Source organism: Micromys minutus (genome assembly GCF_963924665.1).
Source record: "Micromys minutus genome assembly, chromosome: 8".
Lineage (NCBI taxonomy): Eukaryota > Metazoa > Chordata > Mammalia > Rodentia > Muridae > Micromys > Micromys minutus.
In genome coordinates, this window is record NC_137977.1 from 11,603,134 (window position 1) to 11,625,248 (window position 22,115).

Genomic DNA, 22,115 nt, shown 5'->3' on the forward strand with positions numbered 1-22,115 from the left:
TGTTCTTATAGAACATATGTACTGCCCTTCCTCCATCACATCCTCAGTAATCCTTAGAGTGGGCACAATGACTGCTATTATATGTCACACAATTAAGACTAAGGAAGAGCTGCAGTGGAGCGTGTGATAAAAGTCTTCAGGTTTCTGATAATCAGCTAATGAAACATACAGACTGCATCTTCTCAGGGCTGAGTAGATGCTGGTGAGAAGTAATAAGTCTTGATGAATTAAGACCACGTGAGTAAGTTCATGGGAAGTAGATGGTGCCAGAAATAGCACAAAATAACCTGTGCAGAAGACGAGTAAACAAAATAGTAACTCTCAGTGGAACTTTCTAGAAATTTCAACAAAGACGTTTGCCCTCCTCTTTCTACCGTGGACTCCAGACTTCCCAGTGACAATCTTAACACACTCAGGCTTTGCTGAGGACCCCTTTTTGTTTACTCTCTTGCTTCTTCCTGGTATTTGTCTGGTACGAGGAGAAAATGTGTGGCTGAGAGCGAGAATGACTGGTAGAATCAAGGTCAAGATCAAGACTGGGATCTGTGCAGCATCAGGAAGGCAGGTCAGACCTGGCCCCTGTTCCACACGTGCTGGGCTCCCTCCTGCGCCCTTTACAGACAGAGGGGAACAAAGTCTACCTACTGACCCCTCAATGTTTCCTCTGGGTTCTTCCACTTGCCCGCCCCAGAACACTTCTGTTTATGGCCCAATCATCTGCCTCCCCATTAAATCTGCCTTCACCTGGGGCTTGTCCTGGCTTTACAGTCAGCAGGAAGTACTGGGGATGATTTAATTACATGGGCTGTGTCATGACACCATTTTATAGCCTGTTTCTACATGCTGTAGACCTGGGGTAGAAGGCAGGAAAGGAACAGGGTGGAAGGGGAGAGGACAGGACAGGGGAGGAGAGAGAAGGGGAAGGAAGAGAAGGAGAAAAGAGGCGAGTTGAGAGGAGGTGAAGGGGGGAAAGAGGAAGGAGGGGAAGAGAGGGGAGAGCTTCTTCCTGTCTTGGCATGAATGATTCCTAGAGTGACCTGCCCCATCCAAGAGGGTGCCCCATCCATTCTGAACTCACCTCTCTTAAACCAGCAGCCCCAGCTAGGACCCATTCCTGCACATGCTTTTGGGCACTCTCTGGCTCATATCTCTGGAGCCTAGGAACCCTAAGAAAGCAGGGGAAACGAGGTGACAGCACGTTGATCTGCGTCCTTCATAACCACAGTGGATCCCTCTTCTCTTTATAAGATGAATTTCCATGGGATATCCCTTTGCAGAATTTTCTACCCCAGAGCACCGGGGGGAAAAGCAAAACTGGTTAAAAGCCATTGATGTAATCCAAACTGCTCACCATACCCAGGCGGCCTGCTTCTCAAATAATTATTCAAAGCCGTAACCACCCTGCTGTGTTATAGAAGGTTCCAGCTTGTCCTTTGCCGTCTATATTTCGGTACCCCATTCATTACCTTTCTTAGAGAAGTCTAATACTCCCTCTAAAAAGATGTACATTAGCCTAATTTAATTATTGTTTATTGTACACGAGTTTTGTATTATTGCATTACATTATAAAATGGACAATTTTGTGTCAATTTAAATTTTTGAAACATAGGAAACCACCCCACCCCTCAACTTGCCTATCAAGCTCTCTCCTCTCCCAGTGTGCTGTGCTCTCTTACCGGTCCTCAGGCATGTCAAGTAGAAACCTGACACTTCCATATCCCCTGAGAGTACATAGCTAATAATCCTAGTTAATGGCTTCAAATCTACTTACATATAATTTGCCTTCCATGGTTGTGTGCCGCTGATGGCCATCCTAATACCCACCCACGTGCGGGGCAGACCAGCATCAATAATAGGCTGACATATCCCATTGCCTGGCAGAGGCTCCACCAATAGCATTCAATGTCACAGTATCAATTACAATAAATCTTTTTAAGAGCCTTTCCTTGTAAGACTGCCTTCTTGCAATTCATTGTTAAAACCAAAGATGCAAGTTAAAAAACATTAAAAATTATGACCTCAGGATTTGTCTGCTAATTTCAGCAAGAAAGCTTTCGCTCAGTAAGAGAATAAGGATTTTTTTTTTTTTGTTAACTGTGCACCATTTATACCTTTTTCTCTCTCCATGTACTTCTAATTTGGTATTGATAGGTCTTTGGTGGTTTCAGAGTGATCATAAACAATAGGAGATATCAAACAGTTTCCTCACCAATATTGGACATGTTACCACATCAACACATAACTTACTGGAGAGAGGATAGGTCCTAGGGAAAACACACAGCCACACACTGCAGACTGCGTGCTTTAGCTGTGATAGGTGAGAGCCTTCCTTTCACCCACCCCACCAGTGACAGCCCAAACTACATGGCTACAGGGCATCCCTGGCTGATGAAGGTCAGCTGTGCTCTGAAACATAAGACAACCCACGTCTCTCTGTTCTGCTGGCCTGTTGTGTTCATATGTCAGTGTTGTGAGAGGCCACTGACACTGGTTCTTACTTTCCCTCTCTCCCAAGAGAAATCTTACAAGAGATCCAGAGACTTCGGGTAGAACATGAGCAAGCTTCTCAGCCCACACCTGAGAAGGCTCAGCAGAACCCAACCTTACTGGCAGAACTCCGGCTCCTCAGGTAAAAAAAAAGGATGCAAACTTACCTGGGAAGATCTGGTTTGGTTTTGGGGGAGGGGGTGCCGTATGCAGGCATGCATGTATACCTGTGGCTAGCTGTCATCTTCCATCACTCCCAGCATCCCTCACTTAGCCAAAGCTCACTGCCATGGCTACTATGCCCAGCCAGCTTGCTCCAAGGATCCCCTGCCTCTGTCTGAAGAACATTGAGATTATAAGAGGAGAGCTGTGCATTTGTGTAAGAGCTGGGAATATGAAATCTGGCGCTCACGCTTGTGTGACAAGTGTTGGGTGTGCTGAGCCATCCCCCAGTGTCTGAGCATTTACACAGTCTGGCAGCATCTGGCCAGCACACGGTCCTGACCCAGCGCCATAGCTGCTTGTCTTTGTTTTTCAATAAAACGCACTTCATCACTGACATTTGGGCAATTTTGGGAGACTGTAATTTTTGCCAGACACTGAGAAAAGGACAACGTGTTCCTTAGATCAAAAGCAAAATATCTTTGGTAGGAAAAAAAAAAGTTTCACTTGGCTGTTTTTAGGTATTTATACTATCAAAATGTGTGTTTGTTAAAAACCAAACATAAGCAGCTACATAAACTTCAGGGGTTGCTAAATCACAAGTTTTATATATAGCTCACAAAACAGAATCTGGTTTTTCTCTAAATTATGTCTTCAAGAATCATGCTTTGTGGTACAGGCCTAGAAACCAGGCAATAAAGATGCTGAGACAAGATCATGCGTTCAAGACTAGGTAGCATAATGGGATGTCATAGCCAGCTCATTGGTAGAACCTTACACAGCACATATGAGGGCTGAGGTCTGATCCCTTCTACCTCATTTAAAAGAGAGGTCACACATCTGTGTTCTCTCGTTAATGGGAAACCTAGTCTTGTCTAATCTGTCACCTTAGGATAACTGAGTTGGAAGGGATAAGAAAGGTCATGATTGCTCTCTTGGGTGTCACTGCCTATTCAGGAAGAAATCTAAAGTGGTCTGCCTTGGATGAAGGCTGCAGTTGGCACCATTACTTCTGTACTGCACAATGTAGATATTATTGTAGGTTCTTGACATAAAACTGACTTGGCATCGTGTCTTGGATATGACGAGGATTCAGGTGTATTATGGAGCAAATAACCGAGAAGTACATGTTTCGCCAGGAAGCTGTAACTGCAAAGAAGTACATGTTTGGTTTATGTGCTGAGAGGCTCCCTGTGTACCTATAGCTTTGTGAGCCATAGTTTCTATGAGTATAGGTGCCACTTAACAGAAACCCATCAGAATAAAGTCTTTTGTCTTCCTCCAGAGAGTAAAGTCAGTAGATTCCTCCTGCCCTTGTGATGAAGTCCACGTTGTGTGACTTTGTGCATTTTTTTCAGGGTTCCCTCCAAACTCAGCTCCTCAAACACATGAAGAGCAGAGGCGCCCTGCAACCCACCTGGCCCAGGCCACAGGCCCTGCCGCTCCCATACCTAAGATTAGAGCAGAGCCATCAAAGGCTTGATAGTGAAGGAGAGGAACAGAACTTTCAAATGTAATGTAGAGCGACTGCCTATACCTTCAAACATTAATCAATAGATATTTAATTTAGTTATTAATAGCGTAATAATTAAGGAACAGAAGTTCTTCCAAAGAGTTTCTTCCAGATACCTTTAGGGTTTCTATTCTGCCTCCAGTGAGACACTACAAGCCCGTGCACACCCAACTACACTATTTTCTAGAAGGGAGAAAATGAGCAGAAAGGATGTTGATGGAGATTTCTACAATATTCATCCAGTGCTTTAAAAGTACATGACTGTTCGATGGTCTTTTTCCAGATTGTGTCACAAAAAGTCTCCACCATTGAAAGCTCAAAGTTAAGCCCAGTGTTCAAGGACATAAGACTGAATACTCCAACATGGGAACTGAATGGTCATTTGGCCGGCCCAGATCAGAGTAGCACCTTGTGTCTGCCTGAGACACCATTTTTGTTTCTTCTACTGGCCATGGTCTTGCAGGAGGAATTAGGGAGAGGAATTCCCATAGGCATTTCTGATGGTACTCCTGTACAGCTTTACTTCTCGAAGTGCTTTGTTCCAGATAGAGAATAGACTAGGGGGTGGTGGGGTGAGTCACTGAGCATGGTTTTCTAAATATTTCTCCATCCCTTATGGAGCCATCACGGGACAGGGACAGCTCTCACCACCCCCCAATGCCTCAAATTTAGACACCCCATGACCTCTGCTGAGCACTGGCCTTTCTTCCTTAGGAATCGGAGTCACCAGTAACTTCTGTGCTATTGGCATACTTTGTCAGCTGGTGCCCAATGGTTTATTGTCTGTCTGCCTCTATATAATTCTTTTATATAATCCTATATAACTCTTTTTCCTGCAGGAAAAACTGACCTCTCTAGAAGGCTACTTCTCTAAATATTTGTGCCAAGTGCCACATAAGTCTTGCTCTGTGCTAAGCATTTTCAGGATTCAGAGATTTCACAGATACACTGGACCCAGATATAAATAAATAAGACTCAGAAGTTCTGTTTCAATCTTCTGTTTTGTTGAGACTTTCAAGAGGGCTCTGAGACAGTGAGCTCTTGCAAAGTCCCTGTGGCTACAGTTGGCAGGAATGAGCCTCACCCATCCGAGAGTCCTTACCGTGCTTTTCCTACTCCATCCTTCATAAATCTTTTCTGGAGGAAACAAGGAATTGTGGACTCACTTCAACAAATACTCGATTTTATTTTTATCTTAAAATCATTATGGTCTTTCTAAGTGAATGTGTTTCACTTTTTACTTAAGGCACAAGGAATCTGAAAGCTACATTTGCAGAGCAGATGTGGTTACAAACAGGTACTTCTTCTGTGTTCATCTCCTGACACTTCCTGGGTACTAAGCTCCACATATGCTGTACCACTGAGCACAATAGCAAAACTGGGAGAAAGGCTGTCTTATACTCCTTTTATAAATGTGGAAACTGAGGTTCATTAAAGTTAAATAAATGTGGGAGACATCACAACCCTAGATGATTAAATATCTATTCATATGCTTCTAAGACAAACATTTTCTTTTATAACCCTGATCCAAACTCAAATTTAGGAAGTTACTATAGATATGTTATTATCTCGTATGTGATTCATATAATGCTGTTATTGGTCTAATACTATCATAAAGGAATAGGTCACTAAATTACACAGTTACTAAAATAAATATAATCTCACAGAACTTCATAATAAAAGACATTCATTCAGAGAAGCATGCACTTAGAAGGAAATCAAAATCATTATTTAGTCTCATGTTGTTTGACCATCTTGAATATGGAGATCACACCACAGATTAGTAACTGTGCTTTCATGTGGTAACTGTTACTTGAAACAGTTGGGGAGAAGGCCGAGCAAAGGCATAATTAAATTACATTAATGGAGTTTAATACCATGTTTTTAAGATTACTATTATAATATGAATGTACAATAAAATTGACTTATGTTGGCTAATGCTAAGTTAATACTTCTTCACTTTTTCTAAGTTTTTAAATACCTCTCTAGGTATTTCTTACTTACAGTAGTAGAGTTATTCACTGACCTTCTCAATGAACTCCTGTAGCAAAAAGTTACAGAGACATCATGAGGCAAAACCTACGAGTAAATCAAAAATATTAGCGACTTTTGTCCCAAATCCTACTGTAAATATCCATAGGCTACTGTGTGCTGAAGAGTCTAAAGAAAACGGGGATGTGTTTGTCTCTCCAGGACTCTTTGGAATGAGATGAAGCATGCAAAATTCAAAGGCTTCTGCCCAAGGAGTCAGCAAGCAACATAATCAGCTATAAACCTATAGCATGTGATGTCTCCCTTCTTCTGAATTCAGAAAGGAAGAACTGTTTAAGGGGTCAATCACAAGTGCTAAAACACACACACACACACACACACACACACACACACGAGGCTAGAGAGATGTCTCAGCAGTTAAGAGCACTGGCTGTTCATCCAAAAGACGAATGTTCAATGCCCAGTACCCACACCATGACTCACAGCTGTCACTCCAGTTCCAGCTGACCTGGTGGCCTCTTCTGGCTTCTGAGGCACCAGGCATGCACAAGGAGGGCATACACGTGTGCAAGCACGACACCTACACACATAAAATACAAATGCTAATAGGAAAATATGGATGTGTGTGTGATTATATGTGTGCAGCAAAGGTGATATTTATAAGTTTCGCATTTTCAAGTCATTGTAAAGAATAGAGTCTATATAAAAGCATATTTTAAAATGTTTCATTTATGTCCCTAACCTGTCCCCTTATAAATAAATATCATTCAGCTGAGTAAATCAAAACCTAACTCACTGTGATATCGCTTACTGTCAGTTTTTATTTCTCTGACCCTACTATAAATTAACTTAGTATGTTGTCTGTGCCACTGACACATGTGCATGTATACATTAATGCGTGTTACTAAGGAATCCAGTCATTTTTAAAATATAAACTCATATATGTGTATATATATATGTACTGCTCTATATATAAATATATTTGTATATTATATAAATATGTATCTATTATATATGCATATGTTATATGTATTTTATGTATATATGTGTGTGTGTGTGTGTGTGTGTGTGTGTACCTCCGAAGGGTACCAATTGCATACATGCTAGAACAGATGTCAAATTGCTTCTCTATGCTGATTTCCAAGGCCATGGAAAACTGTATGCAAATTTATAGTAATGGCTTCGGATTTTGAAGATTTGTAGTGCTTGCCCTTTTCTGTAATGGTGGATACTGGGTTTGTATTTGATTTTTGAAGCCAAGAGTACCAAGCAAAGCTGGCCAGACCATAAATGAAGTGTTGTATGCTAACTGTGTGTGTGTGTGTGTGTGTGTGTGTGTGTGTGTGTGTGTATCATGAAATAATAAACCTGGTATTAGTTTGGAAAATATACATATACTACATTATTTAGTTTTATGTTATTTTGCACATATTGGTGCTCACCTGTATGTGTGTATGTGTTCCACACGCTTACAGTGCCTACAGAGGTCCAAAGGGAGTATTGGATCCCCTAGAACTGGAGTTTCATGTGGTTTTGAAACCCTGTGGGTGCTGTGAGTTGAACAAGTGCCTTTAATTACTGACCCAACTCTCGTGTTTGATTTTATTTTTACAGTCCTGGGAACTGAGCATAAAACCTTGAGTTCCCTAGCCAAGTGCTTTACCACTAAGCCCAAGGCCCTCTTTAATTCTCACCTCGAGACAGCTTCTTTCTTGCTTGTCCAGGCTATCCTTGGACCCACAGGATAGCCCAGGCAGCCTTGAGTTTGTAATCCTCCTGTCTCAATCACCAGGTAGCCAAGATCGCAGGCCTGGATCCCGAGGCCTAGCTAACACTTTGTCCTGTTTCATTTATTTCCTCTCTGGGTTGGCTCTCAGTGTCAACAGGAGCGACCGAATGCAGATTGCTTTGCATTCTACTGACAGTTTAATAGAAATCCTGTAAAACAAACACATTGTTTTTAGCTAGACAATACACATGGGAACTTAGCTCTCCTGACTTCATTCTGAACCCAGCCCAAACCAAATCCTTCAGGTTGGTTATCACCAGGAATGCCATGACTCTCTCCTCAGAAGGGTGCCCATTGCAACATGCTAGAACAGATGTTAAATTGTTTCCCTCTGTCAGATTTCCCAAGGCCATGGAAAACCGCATGTGGATTTATAGTAATTGCTTTGGATTTTGAAGATTGGTAGGGCTGGCCTTTTTCAGTAATTTTGTGGTTTTGTTTGATTATCTGAAGCCGAATGTACAGACCAAAGCTGGCCAGACCATAAACAAGGCATGGAAATGCCAAAAGGGATTTCTATTCTGCTTAAGTGTAGTGTGACTTCTCTCAAACAACAGTATCCCTCCTGTTAGATCGTATACCCACCTGAAGACAGCTATCTGCCGGCTAACACTATGGCAGGTGTAGACAAACCCTCTGAGAGACAGCCCACCACCCCCACAAAATCAGGAAACTGAATTAGCTTGACTTGAGCGATTTTCTGATGGTGTCTCTTTTTTCTTAGACAACGCAAGGATGAGCTAGAACAGAGGATGTCTGCTCTCCAGGAGAGCCGCAGGGAGCTGATGGTCCAGTTGGAAGGTCTCATGAAGCTCCTAAAGGTAAGGCATCTCAAAGCCACATTTCTGACCTACTCTTGTGATGTTTTTACTTTGTTGCCACATAACTTGCAATGGCTTTTCCATTACTCTATGTGACCTTCTCCCAAAATGTTGCAAACTCAAATATGAAACCATTTTTTAGGTGAAGTAGTAACAGTCAACCAGTAGCAGCTCTGTCCTCACCCACTTCCTGAACTGGGTTGCTAAGGACCATAGTGAAAATTCTTTGCTTATTTTCAGTCTCTTCATGTTCTTGAATATTATAAAACTAAATTTGTTTGTAATTGTTTTTTATCAGTTTTAACAGTTTTGACGAGATTACACAGAGACTGTTGTCTAGTTCAGAACATTAAGGAATAGTGGCTAATGCGACTTGGCAATAATAATAAATATTTTATTGCATTCATGTGGCTCCAATGGTCACATGACTTCCACGGGTCTCAAGTGCATTTTGTAAATGGGATATTTCCTCTTTCTCCTAAGGGAAAAAGAATTAAACGGTACAAGTCCTGTTGAGGGCACTGTTTTTCCATCGGAAGTAGCAATCTCCTTTAATGAGTGTATACTGAATTTTGTTCCAAGTTAGTGGCAGATAGACACATGGCCACTCCATCCAGCAGCAGTGTCATGCTCCATGTTCTTCTGGCCTGAGGGAAACAAGTAGGAACCAATGTAAACAGGAACTCATGTGCCAAAGGAGCAGCTGGGACTTCTGATAGGATACCCACAGAGGAAATGTCCCTATGCATTCACTGTGAGACAGGAATTTGAGACTGGTTTTCAGTTCCTGCATTTCCCTCCCCTCCCCTCCCCCACACCAGTCCTTTGTGGTGTCTCTCTTGCCCTTTCTGTTTACTTTCTCCTTCTCTTTCTTTTTCTACTCACTTCTTGACTTCCTTTCTCTTTCTTTGTTTAAGCTCTTTTTAAAAATGATGTTGTGAAGCTTTCTGCTTCAGACACTGTACTTGCAACATTTCTTTCTTTTCTTTCTTGGTGGGGTTTTGTTTCCATTGGGTTTTTTTGTTTGTTTGTTTGGTTTGGTTTTGGGTTTTTTTTTTTCCTTTGTATCATAACTCAGCCAACATTTTTGGCCATTGGTCCTGTCTTTAATAATTTAATTGGGAAGTGTTTTATTGTTACTCAACAAAGTTTAGTTACCAGTGTGTCAGACACACAGAGTGTAGAACTGGGGGTTGACTTGGCTGGTATATGAGACTGGATCATTCCTGTGCTGCTGCTGTTTCTAGCCTATTGTCTCATTTGACACAACAGAAAATCTCTTTTCTGCTTCCCTTTGAAAATACATCCGATAAGAAGATCTGAGCCCTTCTGGCCCTTGCCTGAATGGCAGGAAATTTAGAAAAACCTCTCTGCTGCTGTTCCTATGGTTCGTCCACAAAAGTGATGAGACAGGAGGCCTCTGGCCAACAGCCACATGGGATGAAGCCTGCCAAACTGAACACAGACTTTGTACCAAGACATACTAAAGCTAGGATAGACAGAGAGCTCAGATACACAGAGGAAGGGAATGGGTCTGTTGTCTCAAATACCTAAATAGGCTTGGAACTGAAGTGACGGCTTGGCAGAGGCCAGGAGAGATGTTTGAAGCCATCTTAATGCCTCCTGTCTCTTCCTTCGCTGTGTACATGTTCTGGTTGGAACCCTGGGTAACCTAATTGTTATTGATTCGATCTTTCTGTAGGAAGAAGAATTGAAGCAGGGAGTAAGTTATGTCCCCTACTGCAGGTCTTAACTAACAGTGGGAGGCTGCTGTCCTGCTGACCTTCTCATTGCTTTGGCCTCTAATGTATGTTCCTGCTTCAGTTTGGAAAGAAAAAAAAGTCATACTAATTTGCTTCCATTTCAATGTAGTGCTTGAATTGGGATTACAAAATTCAGCATTCTGTTACAACTCTCAGTACTGTCGGCAACAAATGAAGACCTGGTTTATGTTTAGAAGGGAGAACACCTTGTGATTCCTTGGGAAGGTTTCGTTCAGATCCTCGAGGGTGTTAACGTTTCAAATCCATGTTGTGCTCTTTGAGGGTATTATCAGGGCCCTTCTCTTGATAGACAGTCAGTCCTTAGATCTCCACTAAGGTCACTGTTGTTGCCCAAGCTGCAGCTCACAAGAGCAAACCTCCACACTGTGAACATTCAGTTCAGCGTCCACTTCTCTGAAAAGGCACAGAAACTCTTCTGGTAAGGGTCGAATAATAGATCCCTTGCCATTACATAACATAAGCTATGCTGCCTACCCTGTGCTCAAAGATGTGTCCAATCCTGTAAGACTGTGCTTGGTAGCTGGCTGCCCACCTCACACCCCTTTAGTTTCCTCCAAAGCTGTTGGTTAACAAGGTCCTATGAAGAATAGGTAACTTTCCTCCCTTTCATTCTTTCTGAGGACCCTCCTGTGCTGTTTTTCTGGGTCCTGTTCATACCTATTTTTCTGGAGACAGGAGCATCATGACTGTTGGACTGACGTACCCTGAAGCCCTGTGTGTGACCTTGTAGTCAGGTTCAGAAGCAAGCGGAAGGAGCCCCACACCGAGAGAAATAAAGCCAAACTAGAACAAAAGAAAAGCAGCTTGAACTCCCTGTGCATGTACCAAAGTGTGTGATGATATTTCCCAATCCCATTACTTAAAGACTTCACATGATATCCATGAATTAAAAACTTGATGTATGATGATATTTCCCAGTTCCATTACGTAAAGATTTCAACAGTTCTGTTATTTCTTCTGTACACTCTTTTCTATTTTCCATTCTGTGTGTTAGTGTGTAACAGAGAATGTTTGAGAAACACTGGAAACCTTTTAACTCTTCATTCCCAAGGTCTGTAAAAAGAAAAAAAAGAAATAAGAAAAGAAACGTGTTAAATCAATCTGTAACTCAGACAATAAAGACAATGTGCGGCATTATTTTGTATATTATGAAAAAATTACTTTACTGAACTGACGCCAAATTTTACCAGGGATGAGTCTCTTGTCTTAAAGATGCGCTGTATTGATAGCCTCTATTGTCGTCCATCCCTGCATCCCTGGGGTGTGGCCGCTGGACTTAGATCATGGCAGAGCACATGCCTGTCCCTTTGTATCTCTTTGCAAACAGGCTTTGCCCCTCCTTTTATTTTGCATGCACATAGAAACAGAAAAATGCTGCTCTAATCTAAGCTTTCTCATCCCTCTGGGCAGAGAGGGCAATTTTCTGGCCTTAAAATTCATTTCCCTGGGGAACTCCTTCCCTCCATTTCCCAAGCACTATATTGCAGAAGGCTTCTGTGGCTTCACAGAGCCAGACTGGGGCAGTGCCCTGAGTTTGAACTTTGTCACCTCCGTTTCTATCCCTTTCCGGTGTCGCCCCTCCCAGCCTCTGCATGCTGAAGGGTCACAGCAGTAGGGACTGTAGCATGGATAGAGGCCATCTGTCAGAGACCCAGATGTCGTTTACACACTCATTCACTCTTAGCTCCTTGGTTTCTACTCAAGCTTCTCTTTAACCAGACCTGAGGTCAAGGCCACTCACGCCGCAGCTTATAAACAGCAGCTCTAGAACACTGAAATCGAAGGACATGAACTGAGAAAGAGAAAATGGGACTGTGTTCCCTAAGGGGACAAGGTTATTCTGAACACTTAACAATCAAACAAGAGGGAAATACAGTCTAGAGTTTTATCAGTATAGAAATACCACATAGAGGAAGTTCAGAATATCCCTGCCCTGGGTACAACAGCAAGCCATCATTCAGAGCTTTACAAGAAAGTATTGGATGATATAATAGAAAAATTCAGTCATAGATTGCAAGTGGCCATGACTTATCCTGATCTTAAGTCAAAACTAAAGACAGAACCCCATCAAATCCAGCCCTATTGACATAGTTCTATGAGAAAATGAGCAAATTCCTTCCAAATCTTTTTCTCATGGTTGAACATGATCTAAGGAGAGAATTTAGAGGTCTTAGACTGGCATCTACTTCTAAATTCTGTTTTATGAGCCTTTCCCCTTTGGGAAAATTCTCTTTGTAAAAATCAAACTCAAAATACCCCATACCACAAATCATGCTTGATTTAATAACCTCTACTTGCTTTATCATAAATCTGTGTGATTCAATGTAGTGTTTTATTATGCTGGTATCTACAATCTCTACATATACTGTTTCTTGTTATAGGTAATGCATGAAATTATCCCCCTTGAGGAGAGAACATGAATTTAAAAAAAAATAGTGCCTGTAATATAATATGATTATGATATCACAAGCAATAAATTGTGTTTTTTACAAAACTTGAATCAAAGTTATCCTACCCTCTTTCTTTCTTGTGTAGCCTTAAGATTTATTGAAGGAGCCATAAAATGAGCACTCAATAAAAAATACCTTGAGAGCAAAAGCAGCTGGGCTGGAATTACAGAAACAATGTGCTCTAGAGTTGCTGTGTATTCCTAGTTCCAGTAGTCATGGATAGACCCGAAACCAAGCATCCTAACTCTGAGTTGGCAAGACAAAGCCTCGGTCATTTTCTTTGCATGATGGCACCAGGTGGGCCAGAATCACAGAGGCTCCCGCTCACACCCTTAGGATGTTCCTGATCATCCATTTCCAACACTCTGGCAGTACACGCCTCACAAGGTTTCTATGGGTATTTGTGGTGATAGTGGATGTGAAAACACTCTGTGACAATTCTATCTCAATATCAAGTGTATGTAGACATGCATGGAGTCTTACATAAACTTTTCAAATTATGAAACACACTCGTGCACTTCCTTTTTTTTCTCCCAGTTAGCTGTTAGAGTCTCAGTCTGGGAAAGAAATGTGAACATGACTTCAGTTTGTTTAGCTCTCTAATCATTGTTTTCAACAGCTGAAAAAAAAATAATTCTTGTGCTTTAGAAGTTACAACATCTAGTAAGGTGATCTTGCTTCTGTTGGCATCAAATATGTCCTTAGATATACTAGTGTCTACAGTGTTTGCTGTCAACACGTTCCTGAGTACATTTTAAAAGATAATGGAGTTGATGGCTAAGACTCAGTGGCCTGTCCAACACAGCCCAGATCCTTCCCGGGGACTTAACACAGACACTGTATAAAAGAGGTAATTGGTGTGCTCAGTAGTCAAGAACCAAATCAGGAATCTTTCTCTGAGTTTGCAACAACAAGGATTAATTTGAAAACCACCTACATCTTAAACTTTGGAATCTAACTGGTCCCTATTTACTTGGGAATGGAGAGTCTAGCATCATGCAAAAATATCATCTCTTGCTCCCATTCAGATGCAATGCAGAATATAAGCAGATCACAACGAGGCAGTTTTCCAGCGTTGCTTTCACCTTCCATTATCAGCCTTCCTCATCCTGTCTGTGAGCTTCCTACAGGGTTGATAACTCCTCCACAGAGAACGGGGGGAGGAGATTTACCTTGAGATAATATCTGGAGTTAGAAACAAGAATCTAGTATTCAAAAATACATAAAGTACTTTATCAGGCCACACACACACACACAGTCTCATTTTTTAAAGTTATGGTTGATTAATCTTAGGGGAGTAAAAAAATAATGATTCTCTGTTCAAAACCAGTAGACACTGAGCCTTTAATTCTAGATGCCATCTACACTGGAGGCCCCAAGCCTGCTCTATCCTTTTAGCTTTCTCATTTTTTCCTCATGAACCCTGGTACTGGCTTCAGCCCCAACAGCCTCTCTGCCATGTCTATGATGTCCTCACAAGCCTCAAGTCTTGCTCAAGCTTTTCCAAAACTCAGACACTCCTCTCCCCTCTCCACACTACCGTAGTCCTGCCCAGGTATCTCTACTGTGCAAACCACTCAAGCAATGAGTCCTTTCTGACAACTCACAGTCAACCGCATCCTCTGCCTCCTGTTGCATTTTGTACACAGCACCTCTTTAAGAAACCCAGTAATCAAAACCATGACGATGACGACGATGATGATGATGGTAGCAGTTGGTGACTTTGTCCGGCCTCGTTTTCCCAGGCTGGGAGGTACAGCTGTCAGGAAGCATCTTCAGCAGACCTTGGAGGCAGACTTTACATGTGTAGGAGGAGAAGGACAATGGGCAACAAACATGCCCAACCTCTCCAGGGTGGATTCACTCAGCACTGACACATTTGCCCTTTCCCTGAAAGTGTTCTTTCTCTCTAGAGCTGAGTAGAAACCAGAATACTTCCTGTAAAAGATGGGAAATGTGTGGGTCTTGCCAGGCTTTTTAAAAACTGGTGTGATGGCAGGTAGGGTGAGTCAGAGGATGCATGTAGAAATTAATTGTTCACCTACTCCCCAGGAAGCGAGCTATTTTAAGTTGACAGCTGTAATATATGTTTTCCCTCATCCATAAATCAACCTCCTTGGGAATGTTGGATCTATATATTGATCTGCATGGACCATTGTCCCTTCAATCTTTCCACCATTAATCACTGAGTCATTTCCAGGGAAAAGTTTTCTCAGGGAATTTGTTGAAACTAATTCTAAAGTTCAAAGCAGACAGCCATGCTGGATAGCCAGACAACAGAGAGCCTGGGAAAATAAAACTTGGTCATCTGTTCCATTGCCAAGGGGCAGCTGCATTTCCTGTGGGCCCTATAAGAGTGGGACAAAAGGAACACCAGAGAAGCCATTTTTTTTTAATCGTAGGCACTAAGTATCAAACTGGACAGTGTCCTAACAAGAGCGAAGATGGGGCCATGGTTACCCAGCAACCATGTATCCTACACTGAGAACTCTGCGATGAACATGACTTGGGAGGTGCAGGTTGCAGAAAAGATGAAGCTAATTTTTTTAATCAACCTCAGAATTTCCCATTAAACTTCTTGACATAATGAGAAGACTTAAAATTGTAACCATTAGATATTCATTTGGCAAAAAAAAAAAAAAACATAGGCATAATGGCTATTAGCCAGTCATATATTTAGATACAGAAATTTTTCTTTTAGCAAGTAACCATGGCCAGTTATTTTCCTCTAACAAAGAACCACTATTAGGAGTTTTGGAGACAGGAAACAAAAAAGAAAAAAGGCTGATGTTGAAGAAGGGGTGACAGTAAGCAGGAAGATAAGGGTTGATAATGCTTCAGACATACAAACTCTTAAAAAGAGCCTAGTGCACTATACAGGGGGGATATGTTGCAGGGGACAGGCTCTGGTGAAGGGAGGAGATGGCATTGCCTCCCTACAAATGTCACCAGAGGTAAGAATTCCATGAAGAACGTGTGCTGAAGAACCTGGCACAGCATCTGTAAGCAGAACAAAGTGGTACGTCCCTAGGTCAGCCTGTCAAATACTAAAGCATGGTTATAACCCCTTAACTGAAAGCCCTGGGTGCATCTATGATATAGACTTTTATAAATCCATCAATAGTCTCTCATCTTATTGGGGCCAACTTTCCAGTGAAATGTGTGTCTATTTAACCATTCTTACAGACTTGCAGATAAGAGCAGATAGACCAGACTGATAGCCCGATGTCCCTTCTTCCACACTGGGCACCCACACCTCTCCACAATCAAAGGAAAATATGTGAGCTGGTCTACCATGGCCTGGAGCACCATGCTGTAACCATAGCGGAAGCTTCTCAGCCTTTAGGTCCTAAATTTTCTAAACATAATAAAGCATGGTTGGAAGCATGTGATGTTGGTCACATCCTGAGGAGGCCCTGCGAAACCAGAGGAAAGCCTCAGACTTACCATCTAAATTAGCCTAAAGGCCTTCCATATGTCACCTATCTAACCCCACTGAGCCTCAGTGTGCTCACCTACTCAATGGGAATAATAATACCTAATATTAATGTTAAGAGGGCCAAAGCCTTTGTGATTAGAATGCTTTTTTCATGAGCTGAATTCAAACTGTTATTCAATTAAAGTATTATCTTTTTTACTCTATTAGGAAAACCAACAGTGTATGATGCTCTATACCCTCTAAAGTGAATTCTTTAAAATGGAAAAAAAAAGTCATTTTTCTAGTATGAACTTTCTAACAAAGAAGATCTGGCTTCCCAGGGTTGAGTTGGTGACCCATGCTGGACAGACAAAAGGAGCCTATTTCTACCACCATCTGTCCTGCCTTGCTTCTGACTACAGTAGACACACGTCCTGTGACTGAAGGGGTTTGATAATAAAATAAGAAAAGTCCAGGAGTGCTCCCTAAGCCCTGACTAGGACTGGATGCACAGGAGAGGTGTCCAACACTAGGTGCCCCCAAGGCATCTGACTAACATCTGTTTCTCTGATGAACCCTCCCCCAGCTATGTTCATCAAGAGTTCTGTAGCTCAGAGGACTCAGAGTCCTTGGAAGCTCGGCTGCAGTTCTCCATCTCCCTAGGGTAACTATCTTTATTTTCAGAGCCCTGAATCACAATTACCCACCTAGAATGGTAATGCCCAGTTCGTGGGTCATGAGAAAGAGATCCTCAGGACGTTCTAGAACCTTTGGGGCAGGAGAAAGCTCAGCTTCCTGGTGAGATTACTTATCATTCACATGAGAATTTGAGGTGCAGGGTTAGCTCAGACACAGGAGGTTTCCAGGAAGTGGGGCTGAGCTGCTGTTGTCTGGAAAACCCAGGCCCCTCTTTGGGCAGGCTGAGGAAAGCAGACAAAAGCATCAACATCTAAGTTCTCCTCTCTGAGCCTGGACAGACCATTCATTACAAACAGGTACTGTTACAAGTGTGAGACTGGGCTCCACAGCCCACGCCGCAGCACATGAGGTGTGTGCTGTGCTTTGCTTTGCTTTGCCTTTGTTTCTGGATTTTCTTCACTTCATAGATTTGACAATTATGTATGATGCTGAGCCCTGGAGAGCTAACAGCATGGCACTTTACAGGAATGGTGTATGTGTCTGTTTGTGTGTTGTGTGTGTGGATGTGTGTGTGTGTCAAACAGAGAGCAAAGATCTAAATAGAACATTCCAAAGCAGCATTCCCATGCAGCAAATCTCAGAGTGTGAACAGATACATGGTTACTCTCTGGATTTTTCTGTAGAAGAGCTCTCACTAGGGCTGGCCAGAGTCAACAGATTGGGGGGAACGGCAAAGATTGCGTGGCCGGCCGCATGTGTACTCCAGGCTGATGCATGCTCTACATGCATGCTTGGTTTTCTCCCTTTTCTACTAACTATTGAAACCAGGCTTAATTGTAAGAGAAGGGGGTCTTCAAAGGTCAAGGTCTTAGAGCAAAGATCACAATGCAGAAATACAAGTGTTCTGTTGGTTTTCTACCCTTTCTTTTTTTTTCACTCTTTTATAAATCCTGCTAAAACTCTTCTGCTAAACTACAGCCTTCTAGAAGGTATGGAGAAACAGGTGTTTCAGAAAACAGTAACCAAGTGTCAGAAACTATGGTTCTTGCAAATCAAAACTTCAGTCAGATATCACATCTTTCCAGAAAGTGTAATAATTATTAAGAAAAAAAAAAGCTGACACGTGTGGGCAAGTACATAAAGAGAAAGAATCAATGCTGGTAGGAATGTGAGTCCCTGCCGCCATTGTACAAAAAGGTGAGTCAGACTTGGCCTGATTCAGCAATCCCACTAGTGAGGGAATTATCCAAAGGGAATCCAGTCAGTGTAGTGAAAAGGTACCTGCATTCTCATGTTCATCATGGTTCTGATCACAGTAGCCAAGAAATCAAAACTGACCATCAGCCATGAATGGATGAAGAAAATGTGTCTGTGTCTGGGTGTGTGTGTGTGTGTGTGTGTGTGTCTGTGCATGTATGTGTGTGTGTTTGATTTGTGTATATATGTGTATGTATGTGGTGTGTGTGTGTGTGCACAGTGTGTGTATTTGTGTATATGTATGTGTGTGTGGTATATATGTATATGTGTGGTGTATTGTGATATGTGTGTATATTTGTGTGTGTGTGTGTCTGTGTGTGTATGTGTGTGTGTTTGGTTTGTGTATATACATGTATGTGTAGTGTGTGTATGTGTGTGTGCACAGTGTGTGTATTTGTGTGTATATGTGTGTGTGGTATATATGTATGTGTTTGGTGTATTGTGATATATGTGTGTATACTTGTGTGTGTGTGTGTGTGTGTGTGTGTGTGTGTGTGTGTGTGTGTGCATGTGTTGTGCTGGAATATGATTCAGCTCACAGAAGGAATGACATACTGACATTACAACAACAGGGGCAGAACTGGAGATCACATGTTAGATAATAAAGTCTGCTACAGAAGGACAAGCCCGCACAAGTGCATGTATGTGTGAAATATAAAAAGCTGATGCTAAGAGGTGGGAAGTAGAAGAGTAACAGACACCGGGCAAGTAGAACAGAGGGATGATGGGAAATATAAGTGAGTACCAAGATGCAGTTAGATGAGAGAAAGATGCTCTGGCATGCCACTGCATGGTAGGATAACTACAAATAACCACAGTGTGCTGATCATTCCAAAAGAGACTGAGTCTGAGTGACAGCAAGAGTGGGAGATGCAGGAGACAGGTTGAAGGAAGAGGAGCAAATACTATTACATATTAATAAAAGTTGTTTTTATAAAGCTAGAAGGAAGCATTTTGGATGTTTGCATCATGAGTGAACAGTAGGCACAAGGTAGATATGTTCACCTGGGATTGAACATTGTGTGAGATGTACATATGTAAAATTGTCACATGGAATCACATTAGTAAGTACAGTCTTCATGTATCAGTTTAAATTGTTAATGAAGAAAAGAGTGAAAGACGCCAAGACTTCTATTTCTTCTTCCCCATTCAGATCACTGATTGGCAGGCTGACTCCACAATGTAACTCTACAGCAAAAGAGAGATGAGCACCAAACATCTCAGTGCAATTATTTGAGACTATGTGCAATACTGTAAGAACTGATCAAAATTGTGTCCAAAGGTTGAAAACTAGGGGGCAAATCTACCATTTCTACACTGAATAATATCACAGTCAGTATTGAAAACTTTCTCCTTTGTGTCTTATTCTATGTATCCCTTGCTTCAAGGCGAATGATACCTTGAAACTATCGATTTCACATTTTTGGCAAGAATGAAGATCTCACACTATAGCACAGTGCTACACCAGGAGTCTTAGACTTCCATATGAACACGAACTTCACATTATGTATAGTAGCTTCCAAAATTAATCTACACCTGCAACTACAGGGATGACTCCCTAAATTCATTGACACCTGCAGCTAGGTTTACAGTAGTCTCCTAAGATCTGCTCCTGTTTTGGAATGTTCTTATCAAGGGTTTTAACATGGGACCTGAAACTTCAGAGGAGGCCTATGGGCTTTTCTTGCAAAATCAAATTAATGATGTGTCTTGTTTCTGCAGACCCAGGGGACAGGCTCCCCTCGTTCGTCCCCCAGCCACACCATCAGCAGACCGATCCCCATGCCCATCCGGTCGGCATCTGCCTGTTCCACACCAACGCACACCCCACAGGACTCCCTCACTGGGGTAGGGGGAGATGTGCAAGAGGCGTTTGCACAAAGTAAGTGCTGTCTCCTTTACAGTGTTCCGCTTGTTCCTGCCAAACAGTTCACCACTGAGCAGTAGGCAACTGAAAGTCATCAGAGCCACATGGGAGCATCCACAAGAGTATCCAGTTTTTTTTTTTCCTCAAGATCATATTCATCGTCTACAAATTTTACACCCAGAAGCCATGCAATCAAGTTACAAATAAACCTCATAATTTCAGTTTGTAGTTAGTTTGGGGTTGTGCCACATTCACAGCTGTCCTGAGCTGTGTGTGTCCTACAGCGAATGGGATGGACATCTTGGCAGAGGTGTCGTATACCTGGGTCACAGCCTGGCCTGTGCATTTAGAAAGCCCTTATGGTGTTCTTCTTTGCTTCCCCAATTCTGTCTTCTTTTAGCCCTCCCCTGCTTTTTTAGGAAGTCTTGGAAGTCTCAGGGCATATGAACGCCTTTAAACTATTTCATGAAAACATAACTTCAATCCGTCCTGAGATCCTGATTTCATAGCATCTTCAAAGTCCAGACTCAGATGAAATGAATGCAGCTCTTTAACTCTGAGGCAATGGAAGACAAGTCATCACCTTACTCATCAAGAAGCTCTGAAGAATTGTGCCGTGGCTTCTGTAGTCAGAGCTACAAGACTAACAGAGAACAGAGCTGGCGAGCAGGCTTCTTCACAGAGAAACACTGTCTCTGTTTCTTTTGCCATTGCTAAACAAATCCATTCTGACAAAGACAACAGAAGAGATAAAGCATTAATTTTTATCTCACAGTCAGGTCACAGGGAGTCAAGGTGGCAGGAGCTTGAAGCAACTGGTCACATCGAGTCCACAGTCAGCAAGCGGGCAGTGGATGCATACATGCTAGGGTTACTTCACATTCTCTTCTTCACACTCTAGGGTCCCCTTTCCAGGGAATGGCACCCACCAAAATTAAGATGAGTCTTCCCAAATCAGTTTAAAAAATGAAGCTAACCCCTCATGGACATTCTTGGACACTAACTCTAATCTAGTTAATCCTTCGTAGGTGTGTCTAATGGTTCATTTCAGGGGTGATTCAAGGTTCTGTCTCAGGCACCCTAAATCAAGTGACTTTACCCCTCTCTTTCCATCACTTTACATGCTTATAGGTAGCAAGAAATCCCCCTCGTGCATACCTTCCAGTCAGGGATGCTTCACTACCAGAACTGAGCACTACTGTTGCACGGGCCCTTCTCAATGTCTTCCTGTGTATAAACAGCTGTCTTCGTGTGTGTTAATAGCTCACAGGCTCTTCTTCCTTCACACAAATCACACTGTGTATCGCACCTTGGTCTGCAATTTGCCTTTTCTTTAAATTAGAAATATTATTAGTGGAGATGTAAGCGAGAAAGACATTTGGCTTTTTAAAGAAAAGAAAGACAAAGGCAGAAACCCAGTACTATCTCCCCAGGAACCATCTCTCATGTGAGCACCAATCAAATTTTATAACTTCAGCTAAGCATACAAATTGGAGTCAGTCCCCCAAACAATGGCAGACGAAGGGATCAGCAGACAGAAGAAGGAGAAATTGCCAATAATGGAGTGAAGCAAAACTTCTCCGCACCAGTGGTTGCAGAAATACACATATTTTAATAAAAATCATTTGCCTAGCAGATTTTGAAGCTGTTTTTAGACACCAGCCATGTCTAAGTATGGTAGCCATGTGTGGGAAACAAATGATTCCAGCAAAGCTGACAGGCTGTTTCTGCTGTGATGGGAAACAGGGTCTCCTTGTCAGGGCCCTTCCTGCTAAACATGAATAGTATTCAAGTATTCCTATGTCATCCACAGATTATGTCCCTTCTTTAATTTTTAGAAGTAGCTTTCCTTGCAATCAGGTTTTAAAGAACCTACCGTGATTTAAATCTCCTGGTACTTTATATTATGGTCCATGGGCTTACTTGGTCACTTGGA

General features: G+C 42.1%; 1 protein-coding gene across 15 annotated transcripts in view; it reads left to right on the forward strand.

Annotated features, from left to right (window-relative positions):
* DTNA (dystrobrevin alpha) overlaps positions 1 to 22,115 on the forward strand; it is a 230,065-nt gene that overhangs the window by 194,191 nt on the left and 13,759 nt on the right. For 6 of the 15 annotated variants that reach the window (XM_080919893.1, XM_080919884.1, XM_080919898.1 and 3 more), the window contains 4 exons: positions 2,516 to 2,629; positions 8,668 to 8,764; positions 10,467 to 10,487; positions 20,035 to 20,194. In XM_080919893.1, coding sequence (XP_080776019.1) covers positions 2,516 to 2,629; positions 8,668 to 8,764; positions 10,467 to 10,487; positions 20,035 to 20,194 — 392 coding nt within the window. Of the gene's footprint in view, positions 1 to 2,515; positions 2,630 to 8,667; positions 8,765 to 10,466; positions 13,047 to 20,034; positions 20,195 to 22,115 lie in introns of those variants that run through there. The other 9 variants (XM_080919895.1, XM_080919885.1, XM_080919894.1 and 6 more) reach the window with 6 other exon arrangements.